General features: G+C 25.3%; 1 protein-coding gene across 1 annotated transcript; it reads right to left on the bottom strand.

Moving 5' to 3' along the window:
- Window positions 1–27,500, bottom strand: LOC122506086. The gene is made up of 8 exons (XM_043618080.1): window positions 27,377–27,500; window positions 27,168–27,259; window positions 3,547–3,697; window positions 3,394–3,462; window positions 3,221–3,289; window positions 3,048–3,116; window positions 416–484; window positions 1–180 (listed from the first exon to the last, which is right to left on the bottom strand). Exons 2-8 carry the CDS (start codon window positions 27,241–27,243, stop codon window positions 9–11), a joined length of 675 nt encoding a protein of 224 aa, XP_043474015.1. The 5' UTR covers window positions 27,244–27,259; window positions 27,377–27,500; the 3' UTR covers window positions 1–8.
- Between the last annotated feature and the right edge of the window lie 471 nt (window positions 27,501–27,971).

Below are 27,971 nucleotides of genomic sequence, written 5' to 3'. Positions count from 1 at the left end.
AATGTTTCCTACAAATATGTTTCCTTCATGTAACAGTGACCTTCTGAGTTCCTGGTTTCACTATAATCATGATCAGCAAACTTTTCTCTTGAAGGTATAAAATTTGAATTTGGTTCACTCATTTCAATATCATTTTCTTGATTATTTATTCTGCCAGGGTTACAGGAATTTAGAGGCATTCTGAAATAAATATATATATATATATTTATATATATATATATATATATATATATATATTTATATATATTTATATATATATATATATATATATATATATATATATATATACACATATATATATATATATATATATATATATATATATATATATATATATAATAAACTTAATTTATATTAACAAGCAATTTGGTTTAGAACAGAACGAGAAATATATCTAAATATTGTTTTAAAATACCTTGTCACTGAAGTTGCTGGTGAAGCAGAGAAATTGAAATTTTCAGTTGCGAAAAACCTTTGTAAATTACTGGAAATTAATTTAAATAAAAATATAGTAAACGTAATTTTAATTAAAATTAGGGTGTCTATTATTTTCGTTTAACAAAATTCCTGGTTATTTCCCGGCTTTGTCATTATTTTTCCCGATTGTTTTTTCTCATCAATTTAAAATTTATTTCATTTTGAACATAAATAAATCTACATATGGCTTCACAAAATTTTATTAGTTTTTATGAATAATTAAATTCTTTTTACAAGTTTCTTTTTTGAGAATAACGTATTTTTTAATAATTTAATTGAAAACATAAAAAATAATTGAATTAAACAAAGAATTTTTAGAATTTTTTTAAAAACAATCATCTGTTTATAATTACAATTAAAAAATATTTATTTTTTAATTTTATTGATAATAATTAAGTTTCTGCAAAAATTTTTGCTATTTACTATTTCATTAAAATTTTTGACAATAATAAACAGTAATAATTAATTATTTATTTAATAAGTAATACTTTAACCCTTTAACGTCCAAATTTTTTTTTCCATTCAAAATTTATGACACTTGGTACCTAGGGGTTTTCGGGGTCCCTGATTACGAATCTGATGTCAGATTTCAAAAATTCAAAATGGCGGATCCAATATGGCGGACCGGAATTTTAAAATTTGGTGAATTTTTATGAAACTTGGTATATAGGGGTTTTCGGGGTCGCTGATTACGAATTTTAAGTCAGATTTTAAAAATTCAAAATGGCAGATCCAATATGGCAGACCGAAAATTTAAAATTCGATGGATTTTCATGGAACTTGGTATCTAGGGGTTTTCGGGTTCGCTGATTACGAATTTTAAGTCAGATTTTAAAAATTTAAAATGGCGGATCTAATATGGCGGACCTAAAATTTAAAATTCGTTGGATTTTTATGAAACTTGGTATGTAGGGGTTTTTGTGGTAGCTGATTATATATCCAATGTAGCTTGGAACTAGTGGCTTACTAAGTCCACGTCGTTAGTTCTGGGTCACGCAAAGTGTAAGTTGGTTTCGTATTTAAAAATTATTAAAGACCTAATACAGTTTCTAAAATTTATCCATTATCTTTAAATGCGACATTTTGAATATTGAAAATATGACATCTAATTCGTAATCAGTGACATCGAAAACCCCTAGATTCAAAGCTCCATATAAATTCATGAATTTATAATTCTCGGTCCGCCATATTGGATTTGCCGTTTTTAATTTTCAAAATCCTACATCAGATTCGTAATCAGCGACCTCGAAAACCCCTAGATACCAAGTTCCATGAAAATCCATCTAATTTTAAATTTTCGTCCGCCGTATTGGATCCGCCATTTTGAATTTTAAAAATCTGACATTAGATTCATAATCAGCGACCTCGAAAACCTCTACATACTAAGTTTCATAAAAATCCATCAAATTTTAAATTTTTCTATACGCCATATTGGATTTACCATTTTAAAATTTCAAAATCCGACATCAGATTCGCAATCAGCGACCTCAAAAACGCCTAGATACCAAGTTCCATGAAAATTCATCGAATTGTAAATTTTCGTCCGCCATATTGGATCCGCCATTTTTAATTTTCAAAATCTGACATCAGATTCGTAATCAGCGACCTCGAAAACCCCTAAAGACAAAGTTTCATAAAAATCCATCAAATTTTAAACTTTTCGATACGCCATATTGGATTCACCATTTTGAATTTTCAAAATCCGACATCAGATTCGTAATCAGCGACCTCAAAAACCCCTAAATACCCCTTTTTCCATGAAAATCCATCAAATTTTATATTTTTGTCCGCCATATTGGATCCGCCATTTTGAATTTTTAAAATTTGACATCAGATTCGTAATCAGGGACCTCGAAAACCCCTACATACCAAGTTTCATGAAAATCCATCAAATTTTAAATTTTTCGGTACGCCATATTGGATCCGCCATTTTGAATTTTCAAAATCTGACATCAGATTCGTAATCAGCGACCCCGAAAACCCCTAGATATCATTTTGTAATTAAATATATTAACCCTATTTGAAGATAGGTTTTTTTATTCTTTATGGTACAGCATATGTACCGCTGGACGTTAAAGGGTTAAGAGAAATTTAATAATTATAATTATTAAATAATAATATAATAATACTATTTGAAGAAGCAAAACATTAATTATTAACTTCCCTTGATTATTTTCAAAAAATTTTAATAAATTTCTTTAAGAAAAATTCAATTATTTTCAATAAAATCTAAAAAAATTTCAATTAATTTAAAAATTCTAAAAATCTTTTTTTTCATAATTATTAAAAAAACTTTTCAAAAATTTTAATTTCATTAAAAAAATTTATCTATTTCTATGTATAAAAAATAAAGTAAAAAGCGATTTTTAAAAATAAATTAAAATAATAAAACTTTTATTAATTTGGTGAAAAAATTCCCGGTTTGGCATAAAATTCCTGGTTTATTCCCGGTTTTTACCTGTCAAATTAAATTCCCGGCTATTTCCCGAATTTCACGATTAGTAGACACCCTGTTACTAATTTGGTTTAGAGCAGAACAAGAAACATATCTAAATATTGTTTTAAAGTACCTTGTCACTGAAGTTGCTGGTGAAGCAGAGAAATTGAAATTTTCAGTTGCGCAAGACCTTTGTGAATTACTGAAAATTAATTTAAATAAAAATATAATAAACGTAATTTTTAATAAGAAGTAATTTAGTTTGGAACAGAACGAGAAATATATCTAAATTTTGTTTTAAAATACCTTGACACTGAAGTTGCTGGTGAAGCTGAGAAATTGAAATTTCCATTTGCGCAAGACCTTTGTAAATTACTGAAAATTAATTTAAATAAAAATATAATAAACGTAATTTTTATTAACAAGTAATTTAGTTTGGAATAGAACGAGAAATATATCTAAATTTTGTTTTAAAATACCTTGACACTGAAGTTGCTGGTGAAGCTGAGAAATTGAAATTTCCATTTGCGCAAGACCTTTGTGAATTACTGGAAATTAATTTGTCAATTTAATAATATTTACTCAAAGTAGTAAAGCTTTTTATAAACCTAGTTAAATAAACTTTAGATTACCTTGCCATAGATGCTGCCGAGGAAGGAGGCTCTCTATGATGAATTTCATTCAATAAAAATTTCATATCTTCGTAATAAACCCAATTCTCGTTTCCATCTTTATGTTTGCTCACAAATTTTGACCTTAGATTTTTCCAGCGTCCTTTGGGATCTGTAAATTTCGTTTTTTAACTTAAAGTTTCATTTAATTTGTTAAAATCTACATAAGAATAGAGGAATTAATTTTTGTCAAAAAATAGATATTTTGAAAAATGGTAATTTAGAAGAATAAAGATATTAAAAATTGATTTTATAACTTGCATCAAGAATGAATTTTTACTGCATTTTCTAAAACAAAAAGGTTCTTAAGAACTTCATATTATTCTTATATAAATTTTAATATACTGAAACTGGTACTTTCTTTAGCAAAACATTAATGTATTTGCATTTTTACATGAAATTTAAGTTTTTCTAAAAAATACCAGTTTGATTGTTTAATTATATCTAAGCTTAATATCTCAATGCTATTTTATCTATTTAAGTTAATTTTAATTTTATGCAATTTAATAAATTGTTAATGTATTTAAATTTCATTTTTAATATATTTTATGTTTTACTAGTTTTAAATCAGAAAAATTTTGTATAGTTTTATAATTATTAAAAAATTTAATCCTATATTATATTTGATTTCTACGAGATTTAAAACTATATTGCTAATAATTTTTGGTTATAAAAAAATATAAAAAAAAATAAAGCTCTTAGTGCACGGAGAAACTTTTAATACCACTAATTCTTAAAACTGGTGAGACATTTTCGTATGTTAGGTTAGATTTAAGGGAAAAACGACATAGGTTATAGAAATTGCTATTAAGACTATCAAAAACACTCATTCAGTATATATTTTACAGTTCTTCATAAGGAAACTAACGAAAATTAGTATGTTGTTTTAGAAAGAAAATAATAATTTTTGCAAAGTTGGGAAAGCCATGAATTAAAAAGAAACACAACAAATTAATTGTCTATCCCTACTAAAAAAAATAATGACAAAACATCAGAAAAATAATCAGAATTTCTGGTGTTTTTGAGCAGTTTTTCTTACAATTGCAGCTCAAAAACATGAAAAAGAAATAGAACCCTTCAAAATACTGCCAAGAATCATGAAAACTTTTATGACTGCCACCGAATTTTTTTATAGCATAGCAAAAAATCTTTTTTGGGGATGTATTCTTGTTCCTTTATGTAAAAAGGTCGTCACGCCTTTTATAACTTGGGTAGAAAATCGAAAAACCATTATACCTTTTTTAATGTTTAAAATCATTTTTGTTTATTTCAACATTATATTTAATGTTTATAAACTCAGATTATTTTGAAGACTTTTACGTATACCTTATACTGTCTTGGATTAAAATTCAAAAATGATATCAGTTTTTACATATCAGTTATAGTTCACGAGATAGCTTATAATTTCTTCAAAATGACGGTTTTGAGAATAAATTTTAGATATTTGGAAACATGCAATATCACAGATTCTAAATTTTTAAATTATAAACTTCCATTAGTTAAATTGATCAAGTTTCAAGTAATAAAATTTTTGTTTAAACAATCATAAACCTTCAGAACAATGCCTTTTTTTGCCCACTCGACTCAACTCAGTCACAATGACCAATTCGCTACGCACCTTTCTTTAACAATAGATTTCCGAGTCTTTTGTGATGATTTTAAAACAAGAATTTTATAACTTAAAACTTTTGCATTTTAACTAATGCAACTTTGTAACATAAAAATTTAGAATCTATGGTATTTTACGATTTCAAATATCTAAAATTTATTTTAAAAATCATTTTTTTAATTATCACCCAACCTTATAATTTATTTTAATAAATGTTTTTTAAAATAAATTTTAGATATTTGGAATCGTAAAATACAATAGATTCTAAATTTTTATGTTACAAAGTTGAATTAGTTAAAATGCAGAATTTTAAAGTTATAAAATTCTTGTTTTTAAATCATCACAATAGTTTCGGAAAATCTATTGTTAAAGAAAGGTGCGTATCAAATTGGTCATTGTGACTGAGTTGAGTCGAGTGGGCAAAAAAGGCATTGTTCTGAAGGTTTATGATTTTTTAAATAAAAATTTTATGACTTGAAATTTGTTTAATTTAACTAATTGAAGTTTATAATTTAAAAATTCAGAATCTGTGATATTTCATGATTCCAAATATCTAAAATTTATTCTAAGAAACTTCATTTTGAAGAAATTAAAAGATACGCTTCAAGTATGGTCAGCTTGGTTTGTAAAGTGATGTGAGAAGCTGATAGAGTTCTCACAAAACATCAAATCCATTCTAAAAATTCTGTCAGAAATAATCTGAAAAATGACAAATCATCAGCGTCAAGAAGAAGCATCAGAAAATCTGACGAATAATCAGAACTCTGATGTTTTGTCATGATTCCTCATTATTTTTTTAGTAGGGATAGATACTCATTGAGACGATAGTGATACTTGGATCTGATGGTAGATGGCATTAGTGTATGTCACTGTAACTGTAGGTAAATATATTTAACACGACGTAAGAACCTAACCTATATTATTAACGCACACACGCACACGCAAGTAAAGACACGACGATTGGTCACGGAAACCGAAAGATCGCACGATTCGTTAGAAGTACACAGCTGAATCGTCCTTATATATTAAACGAGTGGAAAAATATGTGCCTTCGAGAGAGAGCATTTTTTAAAATAACTTACTAATCAAATTATGTAAATAAGTAAAAGTCGTGACAAAAATTATGTTATATTGAGGAACAGTTCTTGAATTTAATTTGGCATGAGGAGACATTCACGTTTATTAATAAAAGGTTTTTTTCTTTCATACACGTGTGAATTTCAACTTCGAAAACATTAGGGTTAGTTCGCGACGTCAGGTGATGGACTCGGTGATGCTCGGGCAAAATCGGTTAAGTCCGCCCGCAGTCCTTCCAAAATTGGTATGTTATGTTCAGGAAGGAAGAGTAAGGAGACCGAACTCTGTGTAGAAAGCGCTTTAAAAATCTCAGAGAAATATGCACGAAAAGTGCCAGGCTCACAGCGTTCTAGTCGACCTCCAATTAAGTTGATCATGCGCATAAGCTGTGTTGTGTCTCTGTTTCTCGTAAAAATTGTGCGAGTGAGATGTAAGATCTAATGTTTACATTTAGCCGGTCTTGGTGAGATACATACATAATTATACAATACATTTTGTTTTAATAATTATTTATTTATTTTATTTAAAAAATGTCGTGTTGTCTGCCAGGATGTAAAGAAAGAAAAAGAGTCTAAAAACAAGAAGAAGAGACTACTCTTCTATCCTTCTACGGTATGTAAATATACTCTAGTTATAAACACAATTCTTCCCTACTAAAAATAAAATCAGGAATGGTAAGACAAATGGTCAGGCCGCCTGACCACTTTAATCCAGTTTTCTTACGATTCTGGATGGATCTCGTCAGAAATCTATCACAACTGATCAGGAGGAAGTTTAAAGTGGTCACAAGTTTGCTACTATCCCCTCCTCTTTATTGACCACGCCCATAATTGGTGACTATTTGAGACCATTTGTATCTCATTTTTGACCATATTTTTAAGCCACTTCTGTTTTATTTATTTAAACAATATGCAAAAAGTTGCAACAAATTAATTTTAAAAAATATATTTTATTAATTAATATCAGTTTGTTTACATACGGAACAACTTGAAACTAATTCCCGGAATTAAATTAAAATTTGGACCCTACAGGAATCGAACCCCGACGCATGACCTAACATAGTGGCTAAACTAACTGCCCTAACGACTGCGACTACCGAACCGACTTACATATTTCTGGATTCAACTGTCTATATAAAGAGCAACTGTAAAATAGTAAAATTCAATTACCAATATTATCAATAAATCAGAATAAACTGTTAAATAATTTTTATTAATTAATTATATTTCAATTTAGTCATAATAGGTTATTTGAATTAATAAAAATTAACATTATTAATTGAATCAATAATAAATTAAGTCTTAACTTTACAATTTGGAATGTTTCATAAACTATAATACGAATACAGATTAATAATAATTATTATTATATCTGCATTTAAAATGAATTTAGTATTTAATATTAATTTAATTTAACATTATAATTTATAATAATAATGAATTATTAATGCAATATTGAAATTTTTATAAATTTTAAATTTAAATTATTAATAATCATTATAGTAAGAAATTATTCTATTAATGATTAATAATAATTTAAATATAACTGTATTTCAATTATAATGCAAATACTTCTCATAATAAGTACTGACTGGTATAGTAAATTACTAATATTATGAAACAAAATTTATTATTAATTAACTATATTAAATAATTACAAGTAAATATACATATATTAAATTAATATTAAATAAATATATTAAATAATGTTAAAAGAATGGTCCGAATGTTTTGATTTATTTACCTACTTTTGCTGTATAATTAATTCAATAATTATACCAATTTGAAAAATGAGAACTTTTGTTAAGTTAAAAGAACAATTTTTATAATAGAATAATGTATTCTGAAATGTAAAAAATAAATTTGAAAGATTTTATATGCATATATAAATTTTTATGAGACTTTACCAAAATTAGAAAGATGTACCAAAATTTTTATAGGTTATGTGTTCACACATTTCAGAAATAGTCAAGAATTTCAGAAATGGTCAGGAATTTCAGAAATGGTCACAGCTTCGAAAATGGTGGGAGTAAAGTGGGAGGAGCTTGGAAAGTATTTGGTTAGAAATGGTGAGAAACGTTCGAAAACGTCAGAAGTGGTGAGACTTAGAGTTGCATTCCGAGCGAGAAATTCTCGTTCTGTATTATTATTATTCTCGATTAACGAGAATAGATTCACAAAAAAATGTATAGTGTCATTTGTTCGTGCTCGTCTCTACGAGGCTGTATTCAAATTGGTTATTCTCGGTTGGATATTCTATTTTGAATGTCAAGCAAATCCAAACAAATCAATCAACTGCAATAGAAGTAAAATGTCGAGAAAAAGAAATTGTAATGAAGGGTTTGAAGATTTGACTTCGAATGAAGACTCAGAAAATCACAATGAACCTCAAAATGACTGCGAAATTTTACCTTCGTAAATATTTTGTTTCATGAAAATTATTTTTTACTTATAACAATTTTTTTTATTTTTAATTTTGTAATAATTGTCTTATAAATTATATTTAAATTGTAATAATTTATATTGTAATGTATTTTTATATTATTAAAATAAATTTATATATGATTTGATATATCATATAAAAAGGCAAAAATATTTCATAGGTCAAGTACTGTACCACAGAAGGTTACAGAAAAGCAAGTAACCTCCAAACGAAGAAAACTTCATGCACCGCCTCTATCCAAGTATTTTGAAATATTTTTCGAAAACGAATTAAAACAAGCACGATGTAAAGTGTGTGAATCAAATGAGCCGTCGATAAATAAAGTTTTGAAAATGACTGATGGGAACACTTCAGGACTTCAACGCCATCTTCAGAGATACCATGAAAAAGAATTTAAAGATATATATTTTGCTCCAAAATCAAACGTAAAAATTTTATGAAAGTATTTTATAATTTAGGGAAAAAATGCGACAAAGCGAAATTTTGATATTAAAAATACTGATGTTTAAAAACAAACACGAGTAAATAGTTTAATAACAATTTTGATACTGCAAAATTATTGCAATACAAATTTTTATTAAAAAAAAAAATTTTGTTCGTTTAAACATTTGGAACCTTATGATTCTAAAATTTTTATTTGAATTACTGAATAAAAATTATCTTGTTTAAAGAAAAATTTATCTGGTTCAAGAAAATATTTATTTGATTCAAGTATGTCATTTTTGTTTGATTCAAATAAATAATTCTCTGATTATTATAGACCACTAATCGGTTAATCTGTTGAATTAATTTTTTTCAGTGTCATTTTTAAAGAAAATTAATTGCTCACTGAATTCTAAAAATTAAATATAGTAATAAAAATATCAACGTTCACTTGAACATTTGTAATTTTGTAGATATTTACAAAAATTTTATTTGTTTTTGAATTATTTCAAATTTAATAATAAATTTTTGAATTTCAAATATTAATTTTCATTTAGTTAATTCTAATTTTCTTTTAATTAATTCAATTCAAAATAAACTTAAAATTTAAGTGTTTAAAATTTAAAAATAAAACTCCAAAGAAGATGAGTTTTCGAAAACAAAAAACGTAATTAAATATTTAAAATTATGCTGATTAAAAATTAATTTTCTGAAAAACCGAGGAATAAAAATCAGAATCTGGATAAAGCATTTAATTTGACTTAACAATTTTTTCTATAATTTTCAATAAAAAACCATTCATTTTTTCTTTAAGATAATTTTGTTTAAAAATAACGTAACGAATTTAATATTGTTTAATATTTACCATCTTTAAATTTGTATACCCTTTTATAAAGTTTAATTATAATATTAATCAAAAATATAAGTTAAAAAAAAGTATAAGTTTTGCTTAATTTTGTTTCAGAAATTTTAAAAAAAAAATAAAATAAAAGTTAAAAGAAAGTAAAAGTATTGATTAATTTTGTTTCAGAAATTTGACCAGGACACATTCCTTGAAAAATTAGTAAATTTTGTAGTCACAAAATATTTACCCTTTGCTTTCTTTGACGACGAGGTTTCTCAAGATTTCTTTCAATATATAAATCCAATAGTCCATGTTCCGCAACGAAACCAATTGAAAAGTTTGATTGAAAATAAATTTTACGAGAAACAAGAAATTGTTATGAAAATTTTACAACAAAATACGTCGAAAATATCGTTTACAATAGATGGTTGGACATCTTTGGCCAACAGAAGCTGTTTTGGAATCACTGCTCATTTTGTTGACGATAATTGGGTCCTTCAATCTCTCGTGATAGATTTTTGCCCTTCACACGGCCAACATAAGGGTAAAGATATAGCTGCTTGTTTTTTTAAAATGCTCGAAGAAAATAAAATTATTGAAAAAGTTATGGGAATAACGATGGACAACGCTGCTGCCAACACGACATGCATGAGTGAATTAAGCAAACTAATAAATGATTTTGATTCTGAAAGTCATCATTTCCGGTGCCTAGCGCATATTTTAAATCTTTCCGTCCAGGATATGTTGAATGTTTTTAATATCGATGATAAAGAATCACAGAATGAAGAAAGCGAGCAAAGTGAAGAAGAAAGTGAATCAACTGAAAGAGGAGACATGGAAGAAGACGAAGAATCAGAATCGACGACATACACATATCCTGTAAAAAAATTGAGAAGCTTGTTCAAAATTTTAAAAAACTCCGAACAATGGCAAAACAAATTAAAAACCTGCTGCCAAACCTGCAATATCCAAATGCTGTCTCCAAACATCGACGTCAAAACAAGATGGAACTCTACGTACGATATGATTATGCTAGCAATTAGAATGCAGCCGGCAATAAATTTACTATGTGAACATAATCAGAAAGTGAAAAAATTAAAGATTACAGAATATGAATGGAATATTTTTAAAGAACTCACGAAATATTTGCGTCATTTTAAAGTCTTGACAGATTTATTCAGTGGTGAGAAATACCCTACCTTAAACTTAGTGGTCATTGGAGTGAATTTACTACTGGATAGATTAGAAACTTCCATTGAGAAGCTTTCTAATAATTTGGAAAAATTGAGCTCAATAGAAGAGATAGTTTTAGACGCACTTCAAGCAGCATACTCCAAAATAATGAAGCACTACAAGAAAACGAACTGGACCTACTGTACTGTGCTGATTTTAGACCCTAGGTTTAAAGTCGAAACTTTCGATAAAACGATTTGGGGTAAAGAAATGAAGGCCATGTCAGTTCAAAAAATTGAAGCAGCCTTAAGTGCAGATTATTCTCAAACAATACAGAACCATGAAAAACAAGTAATGCAAAAAATTGAAATTATTGCTTTTTTAATATATTATTTTAATTTTAATTTTTAATTTTTTTCTTCTTTTACTTCTACTTTTGATGACATTTTATTTAATCACTTTCATTTTTACTTTTATTTTTGCTTTGATTTGTCTTTATTTTATTAATTTAAATTAATTATAGGGTTGCCACAAAATTTTAATTTTAATTTAATTTAAATTTAATTTTAATTAATTAAATTTTAATTTAAGATTTTAATTTTAACGTTTTTCAAAATTCAATTATTTATAAAAATCCACGCTATAATGTTTTTAATATTCAATTATAATTTTAAATTCTAACTAAAATTAATTTTTAAATTAATTTTTATTAGAAAATTTCCAAAAATTCAATAATTTAAAAACAAACATAAATATTTTATTCAATAATTGCATATTTCTTAAAATTTAATTTTTATAAAGAATTTTATCAAAATTTTTAATAATAATTATTGAATTCTTTCGGCGAATTTAAAGAAAAATTCTAAAAATAAATGCAATTTTCTATCATTTAATTTAAAATTGTATAAAAAATAGATTGAAATTCTGCGATAAGTTTTGTTATTTATAAAAATAATTGAATTCTCAAGAAAAATTTTATTATTTATAAAAATAATTGATTTCTAGCGGGGAATTTTATTCAAATTTTATATTATGAAGATAATTTAAATTTTGAATTGAAACCTTTAAAGTTAATCTATTTATGAAGATTGTAAAAGAAACTTTTTTAAACTCCAATTAATTTTGAATTTTTTAAGTAAAATTATTCATTAAATAATTTATAAGTAATAATTTTATGATAGTTCTTCAAGAATTAAGTTATTTCAAAAAGAAATTATTGTCAGAAATAGAAAAAATTAAAGGTTTTGTATTAAAATTCGTAAAAATTCGTGGTAATTTCATAGTTTACCAGGCAAACAAAAAAAGGATGAAAATTCAGAGTTTTCTCATCAATTTTTAAAATTCAATTTTTTTTCCAGTACTTTTAACAAAAATCCCTGACATTTCCCTGGCTTTTCCCTAAATTCCCTGACTTGTGGCAACCCTGAATTAGCAATTTATGTCTGCCCAATTTTGTTTTCTTTTGAATAATCATCTGAATAAAGCAAATAATAATTGTAAAATATTGTTAGTAATACGGTATATTTAATTTTGAAACTTCAAATAATATTTCACAATGAAAATTATTTTTAATTTCAATTTGTAATTTTAAATTTCTCTGACAATTATAATTATTTAAATAATTATAGATAACTAATGAACCAAACTGCAACAACTATGTTCAAGATATATTGGACAGTGATGAAAACGATGATTTAAATTTAAATTCATTGTTTGAAGAAGATCCTGTTAATGTTTGCATTAGTGACTGGAAAAGAGAATTGAATATTTATTGTTCAGAAAAAAGGGCTGACAGCAAAACCGACATTCTAGAGTGGTGGAAAAGCCACCAAAAAACCTATCCAATTTTATCTAAAATGGCGAGGGATTATTTATCAATCCAAGCAACATCAGTGTCATCTGAGCGTTTATTCTCAAGGAGTGCTTTAACGATTACGAAACATCGAAATCGTTTGAATGATTCATCTATACGATTTTTAATGTCGCTTAATTCTTGGTCTACCTGTTCCTTAGCAACTTCAATTCAAGAGAAAATCAATGTACAATGATTATAAAACAAAAAGTTTTAATATTTTTTTCACATATGCTTATTAATTTGGCATTATCAAATAACTGTATTTTTTCAGTCAATTAAAGTTTGTATTTAATGTTGAGAATATAATGTTCTATTTTTTTGGTGCATCTAGAAGTAGAACAATAAATTATTTATATCATATATTTTTTCATGCTAATTGAAAATTATTAAAATTCTAAGTATATTAAAATTAAAAATATGAATTATTATTACTTAAAATGTTTTTACTACATCATACTTTTTATATAAATGAATGTAATCACAGAAACTTATGGAGTATTATTTTAATACCAAAATGGATTAAAATAATCTGTAAGGATTTAATCTTAACGCTGTAATCCATCGAAGGATTATTTAATCAATATGTTTTAAAAGTGATTTGATTTTAATTCAGAGGCACATTCTTTTCATGGAAAAAATTATACCATAAATTAAATTATTTAATCTTTTTCTGTGTTAATTTAAGCAGCAAAGTTCTTTAATAACTCTTAGTTTATTGTGTATAATTTACACATATATTGTTTTATTTTAATTTTTATAACGAGAAATAAACGAGAAAACATGAGATTCTCGTTATTATATAATCTCGCCTTTGAGACGAGAATGAGACGAGATGTTCTTATGGAAAACGAGAATGATTCTCGTTCTTATATATTTCTCGCTCGTCTCGCTCGGAATGCAACTCTAGCACGAAAAGTGCTATATCTGATTTGTAAATCCGTTCATTTACTTTTACAATATTAATGAGATATTTATTCTCAAAAGTTAAATTATCGTTGAATGACATTATAGAATAATTTTATCTTATTTCTCAAAACAAAATTTGTATGTCGCGTGCATTACTATTGCAATTGTTTTTTTACTCTTCTATGTGATACTCAAAAAAAAGAAGTATCGTAAAAGTGAGAATAAAAAAACAAATGTTAAGCGATTTATTTATGTGCAAATATAATAAAATACCTTAGCCGCATTTATTTACAAAAGTAGAATTCAAAGCTAGAATGTACACAAAGGAGATACAAACTAATAATGTTTAAATCATCATTACATCTTACACTGAATAAAAGTTGTTAGATTTTACAAAATTGAAATAGAACCTTTAATCGATGTAAGACTGTCAAAAAATATTAAAAACATTTTTATTAAAAATTTTTAACATTAACCACATTAACATATATTAAAAACATAACCTATAATTTTTTGCACCGCTAAGATTTCACTCCATACACAATATAATTTTTCGTAACAGAATAAAGGCCAAGGCACAGTAGATTCGCGATCGAAATGCATGAATTGCATCTTTAGACCTTTAAACATAAACGGAATCCGCAAATAGTTTTTCCCGTTTACTATAGCGATTCCGTTTCTGAAACTTAATAATACTAATGGGTAAGACTCCGTCAGAAAAAAAGCGATTTGCAAGTGGTCTTCCGATTTCTTCGAAACCTTGGGAAATAGAAGTCTTATATGTATTAAATTTAACCCTAAAAGGATTTTGAAAAATTTTCAAAATGGCGGCCGCTACGCCATATTGAAAATGAGTGTTGCGTTTTTTTCAAAAATTAATAACTCTGAAACTTTTTGATCGATTTTAATAAAATTTACAGGCGATATAGTTAAAAATACGTAGTTTAATTTGATATTATGAACAAAAAAAAATTTCCAAAATTTGTCAAAAAAAAAGTCAAAAAAATTTTTTGAATTAATTTTTAGTTCAGTTGGCCTAATTTTTGAATTTTCTAATAAGTAAATATCGATTCCTTGTAATTTCACCTTTCATTTCATAAAAAAAAATTTATGGAGACTCTAATAGTTCTCGAGATATTGCGACTTTAGTGGGAGCGCGCACCGCGGAATTAAACTCCGTAGCGAGGCGGAATATGAAGCGAGCGTACAAACGTGCACAATAGGGTGTCCGTAACAATGCGACTTTCGAATTTTGTTTACGCCACCCCCCAGTTTAGTTCCAATAAAATAAAAAAAAATTTCCCAAAATTTGAAGCCGATTGATTAATATTAACACGTGCCAGAGATCCATCGATATTTCCCATTAAAAATACATAGGAAAAATGCACTTTTTAAAAAAAATTTATAACTTTTTTAATTTTCATGCAAAAAATTCTCCAGGTCACATTTGCCTTCATTTTTAGCTGCACTATAAGATAGCACTTTGCCAAAAATTTAATTTTGAAAAAATTTTAAAATGGCGGATGATTAAAGTGGGTCATAAAAATGCACCACAATATATCCAAGGTTTTAACACATAAGTGTTGTCAAAAATTCAAAAAAATTACTTACTCGGGGCTATTTTCGATCGTTCATCATGAATCTGATATCAGAAATTAATTTTTCCAAATTTTCGATCCAATATGGCGGGTTCAAAATTTTGATTTTCTACATTTTTAAAGTAAAAATTCTAAAACAACGTCAAGGGCGATTTTTGAAAGCGCTATTTACACTCAGAGAAAAAGTTTATTTCACTTAACCAAACTGTTTAATTAACCTATTTTATTTGTCACGATAAAACAATTTTGTTGATTTAAATAAAAATTTGGTTTATTTTAATAATTATACGTAAAATTTGTTTGGTTATTGGAAAGAAATTTTTTATTTGAAGTTGTTTGTTTCATTTAACCAAATTCGTGTTTTGAATAGAGAATATTGTTTAGTTAAATACAGTTTGTTCGACACAACACACAAATTTGTTTGATTCAACCAAATCATTTTATTTGAGTCAAACAAACATATTTGCTTGTCTCAAAAAGTACATGTGTGAATTTAAAAATGGCGATCTCACTTGTCTACAGTCCGCGTTCGCGGCAAATTTATTTGTTAAATCGGTAAATCAAAGAAAAAAAATTATAAGTGTCGGTTAAATAAATATTAAATACATTGTGTTCATTGACTTACTGCATATTTAATTTGTACCAGTGAGAAGAATATTTACAAAAAGGTTTTGTGAAGTTTTCAGTTTGTTGTTTCGAATAAACTTTTTTCTGAGTGCACGTATAAAAATCATAATTATAATATGTTTAATGTAATATTTCAAATGTTTTTTTATAATTAAGTAATTTTGTTTATATGAAGAAATACATATATAATATTTGACTTAATTGTTATTTATTTTCCTCTAATAATGTTTGAGTTTCCTAATTTAATATTTTCTAGTATACATATTATTGGTTAATTTATAATTTATTATATGTATAATTTTAAAATATCAATAATTATATAATAAATTATAAATTAACCAATAATACGTACTAGAAAATATTAAATTAGGAAATTCAAATATTATTAGAGGAAAATAAATAACAAAATTAAGTAAAAAAAAATATTTATTTAAATGAACCAAATACGTTTACTAAAACTATTTATTTGAATCAAACAAATCTTTTCTCTTGAAATAAACAAATTTTTTAGTTATATTAAATAAAATTTTTTGGTTAAGTGTAATAAGCATTTGGTTAATACAAATAAACGTATTGGAAGAAATTTTTTGGTTGAATCAAACAAACGTTTGGTTGACTGTATAGCAATGCATTTATTTGGTTGATTCAACCAAAATTTGGTTGATTCAACCAAAATTTGGTTGATTCGAACAAATTTTTTTCTGAGTGTACGAATCTAATGTTAAAATTTTATTTTTCAAATTATTCGATCCACTATGACGGATTCAAAATTATGATTTTCTACATTTTTAAGTAAATAGTCTAAATATTAATTTATAGATTAATATTTACAAAAAATAATTATTGGGATGTTTTAGAAACTCTTTTATAGAAATTTAACTTTTTATACCTCTGCTCTTAAAAATCGATTATTAAAGGAATATTTAAAAAAAAAATTTGAATCCGCCATGCCATATTAGATTCGGTAATTTAAAAAATAAATTTTTAACATTAGATTCGTAAATAGCGCTTCCAAATATCGCCCTTGACGTTGTTTTAGAATATGTGACGCGACACGAGAAAAGGGACCTATCGCCGCAAAAGAGAATTTTACAGGGAGAGCGTTTAAAGCGACGCCATGCGCAGAAAACCCGTGTATTTACGCGTACATGCTTAACTTTCGGGCTTTATATTATTAACACTATTTAAGTTTTTCAACTTTTGATTTTTTCACGTGAAAGAGCAAAGAATAATCTGTCGAATAGCACCATAATCTCAAAATCGATTTTTTTAACGATAGGTCCCTTTTCTCGTGTCGCGACACATATTTACTTCGAAAATGTAGAAAATTAAAATTTTGAACCTGCCATATTGGATCCAAAATTTTGAAAATTAATTGTTACGGACACCCTATTGTGCACGTTTGTACGCTCGCTTCATATTCCGCCTCGCTACGGAGTTTAATTCCGCGGTACGCGCTCTAACTAAAATCGCAATATCTCGAGAACTATTAGAGTCTCCATAAATTTTTTTTTATGAAATGAAAGGTGAAATTACAAGGAATCGATATTTACTTATTAGAAAATTCAAAAATTAGGCCAACTGAACTAAAAATTAATTCAAAAAATTTTTTTGACTTTTTTTTTGACAAATTTTGGAAATTTTTTTTTGTTCATAATATCAAATTAAACTACGTATTTTTAACTATATCGCCTGTAAATTTTATTAAAATCGATCAAAAAGTTTCAGAGTTATTAATTTTTGAAAAAAACGCAACACTCATTTTCAATATGGCGTAGCGGCCGCCATTTTGAAAATTTTTCAAAATCCTTTTAGGGTTAAATTTAATTCATATAAGACTTCTATTTCCCAAGGTTTCGAAGAAATCGGAAGACCACTTGCAAATCGCTTTTTTTCTGACGGAGTCTTACCCTAATAATAATAATTATTAACTAATATTAATTAATTAAACTCATTCTTTGAATATATCATAATTCTTATATGTTGCGATTCAAATACACGCGCTTTATTCTACATTGTGGCGCAAGCGCAGTCGAATCTGGAACGGCTGTTATTATTTTCAAGTTGGCAATTGTGCTGTGTGTGTTCGCAACCAGAACGTCCAGAACGAGAAGTGAAGAAAATAGTGCTTGTATATTGAAGACGCCTCCTCAACTTTATATATATTATATATATATTGATTAAATGTAAGTTTTTTAACAATTGTTTTAACATTACGACAATTATTTTTATGTTCACTGTACTTTTCTTTTATATAAAATTGGCGAGATTTTATCTTAAAATAAGAAAAATGAGGAAATTTCTCTTCTCCCTTCACGCAGTTTTTCCACCTTCACAAATATTTTGTCCTGCCTAATTTCTGGAGAAATTTTTTGAATTAAAGTCAATTTCTAAAAGATTTCAATACGTATGTATATGTATAAGTGATTAAAATATTTGAAGTATTGTTTTTATAGAAAACAAATTAACTTACAAATGTTTTAATTTTATTTTACAGTTCACATTACGATTCCATTAAAATTTGTCATTTGTTTCATTTTCTAATTATATATAATTTTTATTAAGGTTAAACATTCTTTACAATACAAAATACATATATATTTCGAACATAAGCATAAATGTAAATTTCTGAGTTCATAATTGTATGTTATAATATTTCCTTAATCAAAATACCTATTTTATCAACAGATTTATTAGGCTTTTTATTTTTTGTTGTGTATTTATAAAAGCCACTTTCATTGAAATGAAATTACCTAACAAATTGATAAAGTTGTACATTTTAAGTTAAAAAAAATGTTTCACACTCTAGTAATTTTCATTCTTTAAAGGAATTTAAAAAGGTGGTTAAATTTCTTCAAAAATATCAATATAGACACAAAAAAGAGTTATCAGAAGAAACTTCAAAAGGAAAAATTCGATATATTTTAAGTTAAAAATTCTTTTTAGGTGTAACAATTTTTCTAGTTTCCTAACAAAAATTTATATTTTATTTTTTACATTGTTATTGAATAACAGTTTAAAAAATTCTTTTTTTTTAATTCGACTTCTAAAGAAAAGTACTATTTTAAAAAAAATTTCCTTAATTATTTATTAAATCGAAATGTATGTAATAAAGTTTCTATATGTAAGTGAAATTTCTTCAATATAAAAACGTTTTAAAAAATATTCTTGTGTCAATCTTGATTAAAAAAAAAAAAATTTCTTTTTATAGAAAAGCAGTTCTATGGAGGTATTCCATGAGCTAGTTATAGAGTTTGTTCAATCGAAGAGCATTATTTACGATAAATCCTCATCTAATTACAAGAATGTTAGCATGAAGAAAGAAGCGTGGAAAGAAATTTCGGACAACATTTCAGAAATAATGGAACGATTTGTACCTGGTATATATAATATTTAACCAGGGTTGACACACAAACTATTATTGTTTTCTAAAGTTATTGTTCTTATTTTTGTAATCTAATTTTACTTAAATATTTCAAAATTAATTAAATTTTAAAAGTGTTGCGTTTACAATTTTTATAAATAGATAAACTTCAAAAGGTTTTAATTTGAAGTTTTAGAAAATTTCAATTTTGAATGAATGAATTAAATAATAAAAATTTCACAGGAATTCTAGTATTTACAAATTTTTTATAAATTGCTTCGTACTAGTGCTTTTTGTACCCAAAATTCAATTATTTTAATAAATAATAAAACTCTATATTGTTTTTTAATTACTTTTATAAATAATAAGAACTCAATACAATTTAAATGAAATTTTTCGAAAATTGTAATTATTCTTAAAAATTTTATTAAAATTCATCAAAGAAATTCAAATAGGGTCAAGAGTTTAAATAAATTCTTGTCAAAATTTCTATTTTTATAAATAATGAAATTCTTCTTTAAAATTCAATTATTTTCAAAAATTATAATAAAATTTCTTGTCAAAATTTCAATTATTTTCAAAAACTTTTCTCAATTCAATTAAATTTTTTGAAGAGAGTCAATTATTTTTAATATAATTTTAATTTTATTTCTACAGAGATAAAATTATTCTTAAAATTTTTTTTAAAATTCGTCAGAATTGGAATTATTTATAAATTTGTTGATAAAATTCTTTTCAAGAATTCACCTATTTTCAATAATTATAGTAAAATTTCTTAACAAGATTCAAATATTTCAAAAAAAAATATTAATGAAATTCTTCGAGAGAATTCAATTATTTTCAAAAACTTTAATAAAATTCTTTATACGATTTAAATTATTGTCACCACAATTTTAATTAAATTTGGGAAATTTTTTTAATTTTTTTTAAAGTTCGTAATAAAATTCTTCAAAATAAATCAATTCTTCTCAAAAATTTTAATAAAATTATTTCAAGAATTCAATTATTTTCAAAAGCTTTAATAATAAAATTCTTTCCAAGAATTCAATTATTTTCATAAATAACATAATTTTCGCAGAAGCTCAATTATTTTCAAAAACTTTTTTCAATTCAATCAAATTTTTTTTAAAAAGATTCATTTATTTTTAATACTATTTTAATCTAAATTCTCCAAAAATGAAACTATTCTTAAAAATTTTCTTAAAATTCGTCAAAAGAATTTTAATTATTTTAAAATTTGTTGATAAAATTCTTTATGAGAGTTCAATTTTAAGTCACATTCAATTATTTAATAAATTATTTATTTTTGTAATTAAATAATTGAATTTTCGTAGAATTTTCTAATAAAAATTGATTTAAATATACATTTCAGTTAAAATTTTGGATAATAATTGAATATTCAACTTTCTAAATTTGGATTAGTGACTGACTTTATGCTTTTAAATTAGTAGATTTTACCAATAAATAGTCGCTTCTACTAATTTAATAGTAAAATTTACTAATTTAAAAGCGCAAAAAATCAGTTACTATTTCCAATTAGTAAACATTTTTACTAATTGAAATTTAAAAAGAAAGTATTATAACGTGAATTCTTAGAAATAATTGAATTTTTAAAAGGTTTCAAATCTAATTGATAAAATTTCGTAAAATTGAATTGCAAATAAAAAAATTTGAAAATTTTCAAAGACATTTTTTAAAAATTATTAAAAATAATTAATTTAAAGAAGAATTCTAGTTAAAAATATAACAATATTTGAATTGAAGTGATGAAAGTAATTTTGAATAAATTACAGTAACAATATTCTTATATTATAAAATAATGATTTTATTACTTAGTCAGTGGCGGATCCAGGGGGGGTCATGACCCCCCCTGGGGCGAAAAATATACATAAAAAAAGGTCTCCTCTGGAGTAAATTCTGGATCCGCCACTGTACTTGGTCATTCTTAATTATTATAAAATTGTTTAATTTAAAAAAGGTTTGAATTTGAAATTTTTGAAAATCTTAATTCTTATGAAAAAATGCTAATGATTAAATATTTATTTAAAAAAGAAGCAATAGAACATTTTTCTAAGTAATAATTTTTACGCTGAATGAGAATATTTTTTAAGTCAAGGAGAAATAAGAATTTTATCAGGAGTTCAAGGGAAAGTCAAGGAAAAACAATAAATTTTTGTTGTCAAAAAATGTAGTTTTAAAAACCTAGAAATTCAGTTTTTTAACCTGGAAAAGTCATGGAATTTAAAATGAGCAAAAGCATGGCAACCCTGATTAATTAATTTGAATTATTAGACATAGTATTTTTAAAAATTAAACAAAAAACTTTTATAAAATTATGAAGAAAATGTTTTTATATTTTATAAATTATTATGTAAAATGATGATTTTCAAATTTTAGTCGAATGTTTTTTTGCAAATTCCTTTTTCATGATGATTATTTATATAAAATAATACATGAAAAGTGAACATTTAAGAAAAAATAAATATTTTTAAGTTTTAAGTGTCAAGTTTAAAATTTTATTTATTTATTTAGAAGTTTTAAAATTTCTTACTCATATAATTAATTTTAATTAAATTAAATCATTGACTAATCGATAATTCTCTATTGTTAGTGAAAGACGTCATGAATAAATGGATTGCTTTAAAAAAGCGTTTCATCCACGAACGAAAGCAATTGATGCAGTACGTCCCGTCCGGATCTGCTGCCAAAGATTTACGATCAGATTGGAAGTACTTCAGCCAACTTAAATTTTTGGATATACATGTGAGCCATCGAAGGTAATTTTAACACAAACATTATTTTAAATTCTGCCTCCAAATATTTTATATTGTATCTCTAGGATTCATATATATATATACTCAAGTATAAATATTATTTTAATTGATAAAATTATCAGGGTATATGTAAAGTAATGAGTTTTTAAAATCTTATTTATTATATAACCATTAAAATAGAACTATTAATCTATAACTATGTAATTAAATTTTTATGTCTCAATATTTTTGGATTTCATTTACTCCCGATTTTTTGAGTTGGACTTTTTCTCTACACACTTATTTTTAAATATCTTTATTTAACAAAAATCTTAATTAAACAAAATTGCAAATAAACTTTTTTTATTTCTACTGACAATAAATTATGAAAAATTTCTTAGAAATTCCTTTAATAAAATAATCAAAACTCCTCCTAAAATGATTCACCCGGCTAGAAGTTCAGGAATTAACATAGGTAACGTTATCTCACAAATTTTAAGTAATATTTAGACAAAAATCTAATTTTATTTATATAGATAATATAAATAATAGGTAGACCATAAAATTGATAAAAATTTTATTTTAATTTGAAATATTAATATTTAGAACGATAAGTAACTTCAAACTCGTGAAAGGAACTAATGAGAGTAGCGAGGAAGAAAGTGATAAAGATGAAGATTCACTCGATTCGGATATCGAAGACATCTTTCAAGAAGGTACAATCTGTATACCTAATTCATAAAATTTTTCAAATTTGATGCAATTCAAAATATAACGTGAAACATTGATTTCATTCGTAAATGTTAATAAAATCAAACAATATTAAAACTTTAGTTACAAATTTTACTTGGTAAACTTTAATTTCACTAATTATTTGGACAGTTGCAAAAACTTTTACTTGGCGACACTTTTTGTATCAAAGATGTTTCTGAAAAAGAGATGATTAATAATAAATCGGAAATTAGTTATAAATATCTTCTTTTTCAATTCTTTAAAAAAAAAATTCAAATATTTTCAAAAATACGAAATTTATTAAAATTTCCTGAAATGTATATCGAGATTTTATTTTATAATTTTTCTAATTAAATTTTATGCTCTAATTTATAATATTCCAGTATATTTAACAAATATGTTTAGAAGTTTTGGCTCTACGTTTGTCTAAATGCTAAAAAGTACCTATCTATTTTTTTTAGTTGTCTTTGCTTAAATTCTATAAATATATAAAAAATATTGAATAAACTTAACAGAATTCTTCTTTTTATCATTCGTCATCGGACAAAAAAATTGAGAAAAATTAGTTAAGATTTACTAGATTTATTTAATTTTATCTATTAATAATTGCTTTAAATTATATTTTAAAACTGTTCAAATAAAACAGCTTTTGTTCAAAAATCAATTACGCAATTAGGAAATTATATATTTTCAGATTCGAGTAATCGCCAAGAAGAAGGAGAAAAAGAAACGAAAGAAAAGAAATCCGACAATTACATACAAATTTTAAAAGAATCTTGGATGAACGTTCCAGAAAACAAAAAAGTTGATTGTTTTAATGCAATTTTAGCAATAATGCAACAAAAAAATAATTGAGTTTTAGTTATGTATTTCCTTTCATTGTAATAATTATCAAATACCGCATAAATAACACAGGCCTGTAAATTTTGGCTTAGTTCTGTTACAGAAAAAGTGTTAGGTTATTCTTATAGCTTTTTTGACGTAGAATACGAATCCGATTTAAAAAATGGCCCATCACGTCAGGATTTCTTGTAATATTGCCTTAAATAGCAAAAAAATGGCTATTTTGAACATTTTTCGGAATTTTTTTTGGTTAACGAAAATTTTTTATCAATTTTCGAAATTGCATCGTATAGTACACTATGTCTAAACTTTAAAACTCATTTTTCAAAATTGTTTTACGATTTTCAAAAAAAAAGTTATGTAGATTTGAAATTAAATGTCACTTTGAACTTTTTTTTATACCTACATTTTCCTAGTAAATAAAAAAATTTCAAATCTACATAACATTTTTTTAAAAAATCGTAAAGCAATTTTCAAAAATGGTGTTTAAAGCTTAGACATAGTACTATATGATGCAATTTCGAAAATTGAAAAAAAATTTTTAGTTAACCAAAAAAAATTCCGAAAAATGTCGAAAATAGCCATTTTTGGCTATTTAAGGCAATATTACAAGAAATCCTGACGTGATGGGCCATTTTTGAAATCGGATTCGTATTCTACGTCAAAAAAGCTATAAGAATCACCTAACACTTTTTCTGTAACAGAATTTGTTCGTAAAATATTATATTTTTTATTAATTTTTGTTAATTTCTTAATTATTAATTCGAACCTGCAAATGTCTCGGCCATGTACCTTTTTTTGCGTACCTATGTTACTTTTTCAAAGAATAAAGTTTAAGTTTTTGGAAAGCAAACTTTTTGTAGATTGAATTTTGTGACAGTAGGATTCTGTTTTGTTGTTCTTTTTTTCAGAATAATTGAGGCCTTGGATCCAATAACTCGCCCGACGCTCGGAGGAACGCGCAACTGCCAGTCAGTGAGCAGTGAGCGCCTCTGGGCCACTCACTGCTACCCGACTGGTATTAGCGCGTGCCTTCGAGCGTCGGGCGAATTATTGGATTCAAGGCCTCAATTTAATAAGTACTAGAAAAAATTTGTTTAAAATTTTTTATTGATTAGAAAAGAATTTTTTAAAATAATTATTTATTTCCAAAGGTTAAAAGATGTAAGAAATTTTAGTTTATAAGTGCTTTACATTTTTTTCATAAAATGAAAAATATATAAATCAAATAAGCATCATTATAGAAAACTTATTTCACGTAATTCCAAAAAATATTAATTGAATTCAGCACACACTTTTCTTTAGCATAATGAACTTTTTATAAAATAATACTCAAATTTAAAGTTCACACATTTTATATAAATATTTAAATTCATAATGTTTATAATATTCATAATTTTTTTCTCAATAACTGACTGACTTTTATTTTTTTTGTTTCTTGGAAAATAAAAAAATATAAATTTAATGATCTTCTCAACGATAATAATATAATATATATTAATAATCGTTATATTTTGGTAATCTCTTTACATTTTCGTGTTAGTTGTTGTTTGCTTTTTAGTTTCCTAACTTTTTAAAAAAAGTTTCTTTTTTAATTTTTCAATTTTAAAATCAACATAATAATTTATTGAAAAATTTGATAATAATTGACTTTCTACGAAGATTTTTATTATTTATGAAAATAATTTAATTCTTGCAATGAATTTTATTAAAATTTTGCAAATAAATTCTTGTGAAGAATTTATTTCAATTTTTTTAAATAATAGAGTTTTTTTTAATAATTTTAATTGAAAAAATTTACAGTAATGGAATTTTATTAACAATTTCTCTCAAGTTTTTAAAATAATCATGTTTTTTAATAATTGAAATTAAATTATTGAATTTTATTAAAATTTTTAGAAAATACTTAATTTCTTCTCAGAATTTTATCACAATATTCTGAAATAATTAATTTCACTAAAAATTTTTTAAAAAATAAATTCTATCATGAAATATTTTAGTAATTGTAATTAAAATCATTGAATTTTTGCAAAAAATTGTACTATTTATGAGAATAATTAAATTGTTTCGAAGGATTTTAAAAGATAACTAAATTCTTTTTTAAAATTTTGTAACGAATTAAAAAAGCATTGAATTATTTCGGAAAATTGATTGAAAATCATGAAATTATTGAATTTATATTTTATAATTTGCATAATAAATTTTTATTATTTTGCTAAAAAAACATTTATTTTATTAAGATTAAATAAGAAGAGTAATAATCAGTAATAATCCATAACTTTGGAAAAGATAACCACCATTTCAATTGACATTTCTGAACAAGAAACGCCGTGGAAACGAAACGCGCGTAAAATCCGTAACTTGCGTCATATTTGACTGAAGATGACAGTAGCTGGGTGCACGCCGGTGCGCACCTCGAAGTTTACAACCTCTATAGCAGAGTCTACAATGAGAGAAGGTGCTCATCGGTGTTCATAGCTATAGGTATACTAAAGCATGCTGTGGTATATCTATAGCTATGAACATCGATGCGCACCTTCTCTCATTGTAGACTCTGCTTATTGTGGACTCTGCTTGAAATACTTCGAGTGGTCAAGACCACTCGAAGTAACAGTTCCGTCTACGAATTTCAAAGTTTATCATGCGCAGTAGTGACATATCTACATTGATTGTGAGGAAAACAAACAGTTTGAAAAAAATAAATTCAGAAATATCAATTATTTTAAAAGTGCAAAAGTGTGTGATTGTATTGTATAAATACAGAAGCCAAAAATAATGGAAGATAAAATTTCGCTGTACTCCAAAGACAATAACCTGCAAAATATGAATAAATTTATTTAAAAAGAACCACCAGTCCACTTAAACTATTAATTATTATTGAAATACAATTTTTCTTTATATTAAAATATTTATTAAAATTTAAGAATGTAATATAAATATAATAAATATTTGGTAATTTTAAAAGGGACAATATTTGTGATCACGCAAAATAAAATTATAGTAAATCATTATTTTGAGAAAAATAAACTTGACCTTATAAGAAACAAAAATAATATATTAGTATCTAATCAGTTTACAATAATTTTAATTTAAAGTAAAGAATAAAAATTTTATTGTAAGAAAAAAACTTTTAATTTGGAAACAGATTAAATAATTTTAACATTATTTAAAACAAATTAAATATCATTCAATGCAGGACGACTTTTTTTATTTAGTCAATTATTTTTATATTAAAAAAATTTAAACAATATTCACAAAATTATTTAAATATAAATTTATATTAATTTAAATTAATTATCCAATTTTATTGTTTTAAAACGAAAATAATAAACTTACCCTTTCGCAGATTAACTCTTACTATCACTTTACTATGAACACTATCATTATCAATGTCACGCCAAAGTAATATCATTGGTACATTTATAAATCTACAAGAAAGTCACTATAAGTTGATGACGGCAACACTGTATAACATATTCGTATGCGAACGACAGTCGAATGCTATTTCGAGTGGTGCGCTTGAGAATAAGACTTTCGATTCGTACACGAAACTTGCCCATCGAATTTGCTCGTACACGAACGAGATTCGTGCGGTTTCAAGAATAGCGCCCCAGGCGAGTTAGTTCTCCTGTATGAGGCCTAAGCACAATAGATTCGCGAAAGTCGTTCGCGAACGCAAAGCATGAGTTAGAAAAGGACAGAGATATATTTGTGTCCTTGCCTATCTCATGCGTCTCGTTCGCGAACGACTTTCGCGAACCTATTGTGCGGTGGACTATAGACCTTTTCATTTAAGGAATCTGTACTGCGCAAGCGCGGAATATATATATAGAACTTCCGACAAAGTTTCGAGCACTTTTTGTACAAAATGCACAGTGCCAATAGTGAAAAGTAATTAAAAAATATTACTAATGAATGTAGAAAAAAAAATTAGCGTGTATTAAAAATGAGCAGTATCCCTGAGAAAAATAATCCACAAAAGAAAAAAATTGATGCACAAAAGAAATGTTGTTTTGGGAATTGCAAAAGTGATACTCGTTGCAAGTCTTATTTGACTGAAAATTATTACTTTATTTCTTTCCCAAAACCGTTTAACAGTTAGAAAATGAAATATTAGGAATGAAAATATTCGAAGTAATT

The sequence above is a fragment of the Leptopilina heterotoma genome, unplaced genomic scaffold (genome assembly GCF_015476425.1).
Source record: "Leptopilina heterotoma isolate Lh14 unplaced genomic scaffold, ASM1547642v1 Lhet_396, whole genome shotgun sequence".
NCBI classification, from domain to species: Eukaryota; Metazoa; Arthropoda; class Insecta; order Hymenoptera; family Figitidae; genus Leptopilina; species Leptopilina heterotoma.
This window is presented reverse-complemented; position numbering and strand designations above follow the sequence as displayed.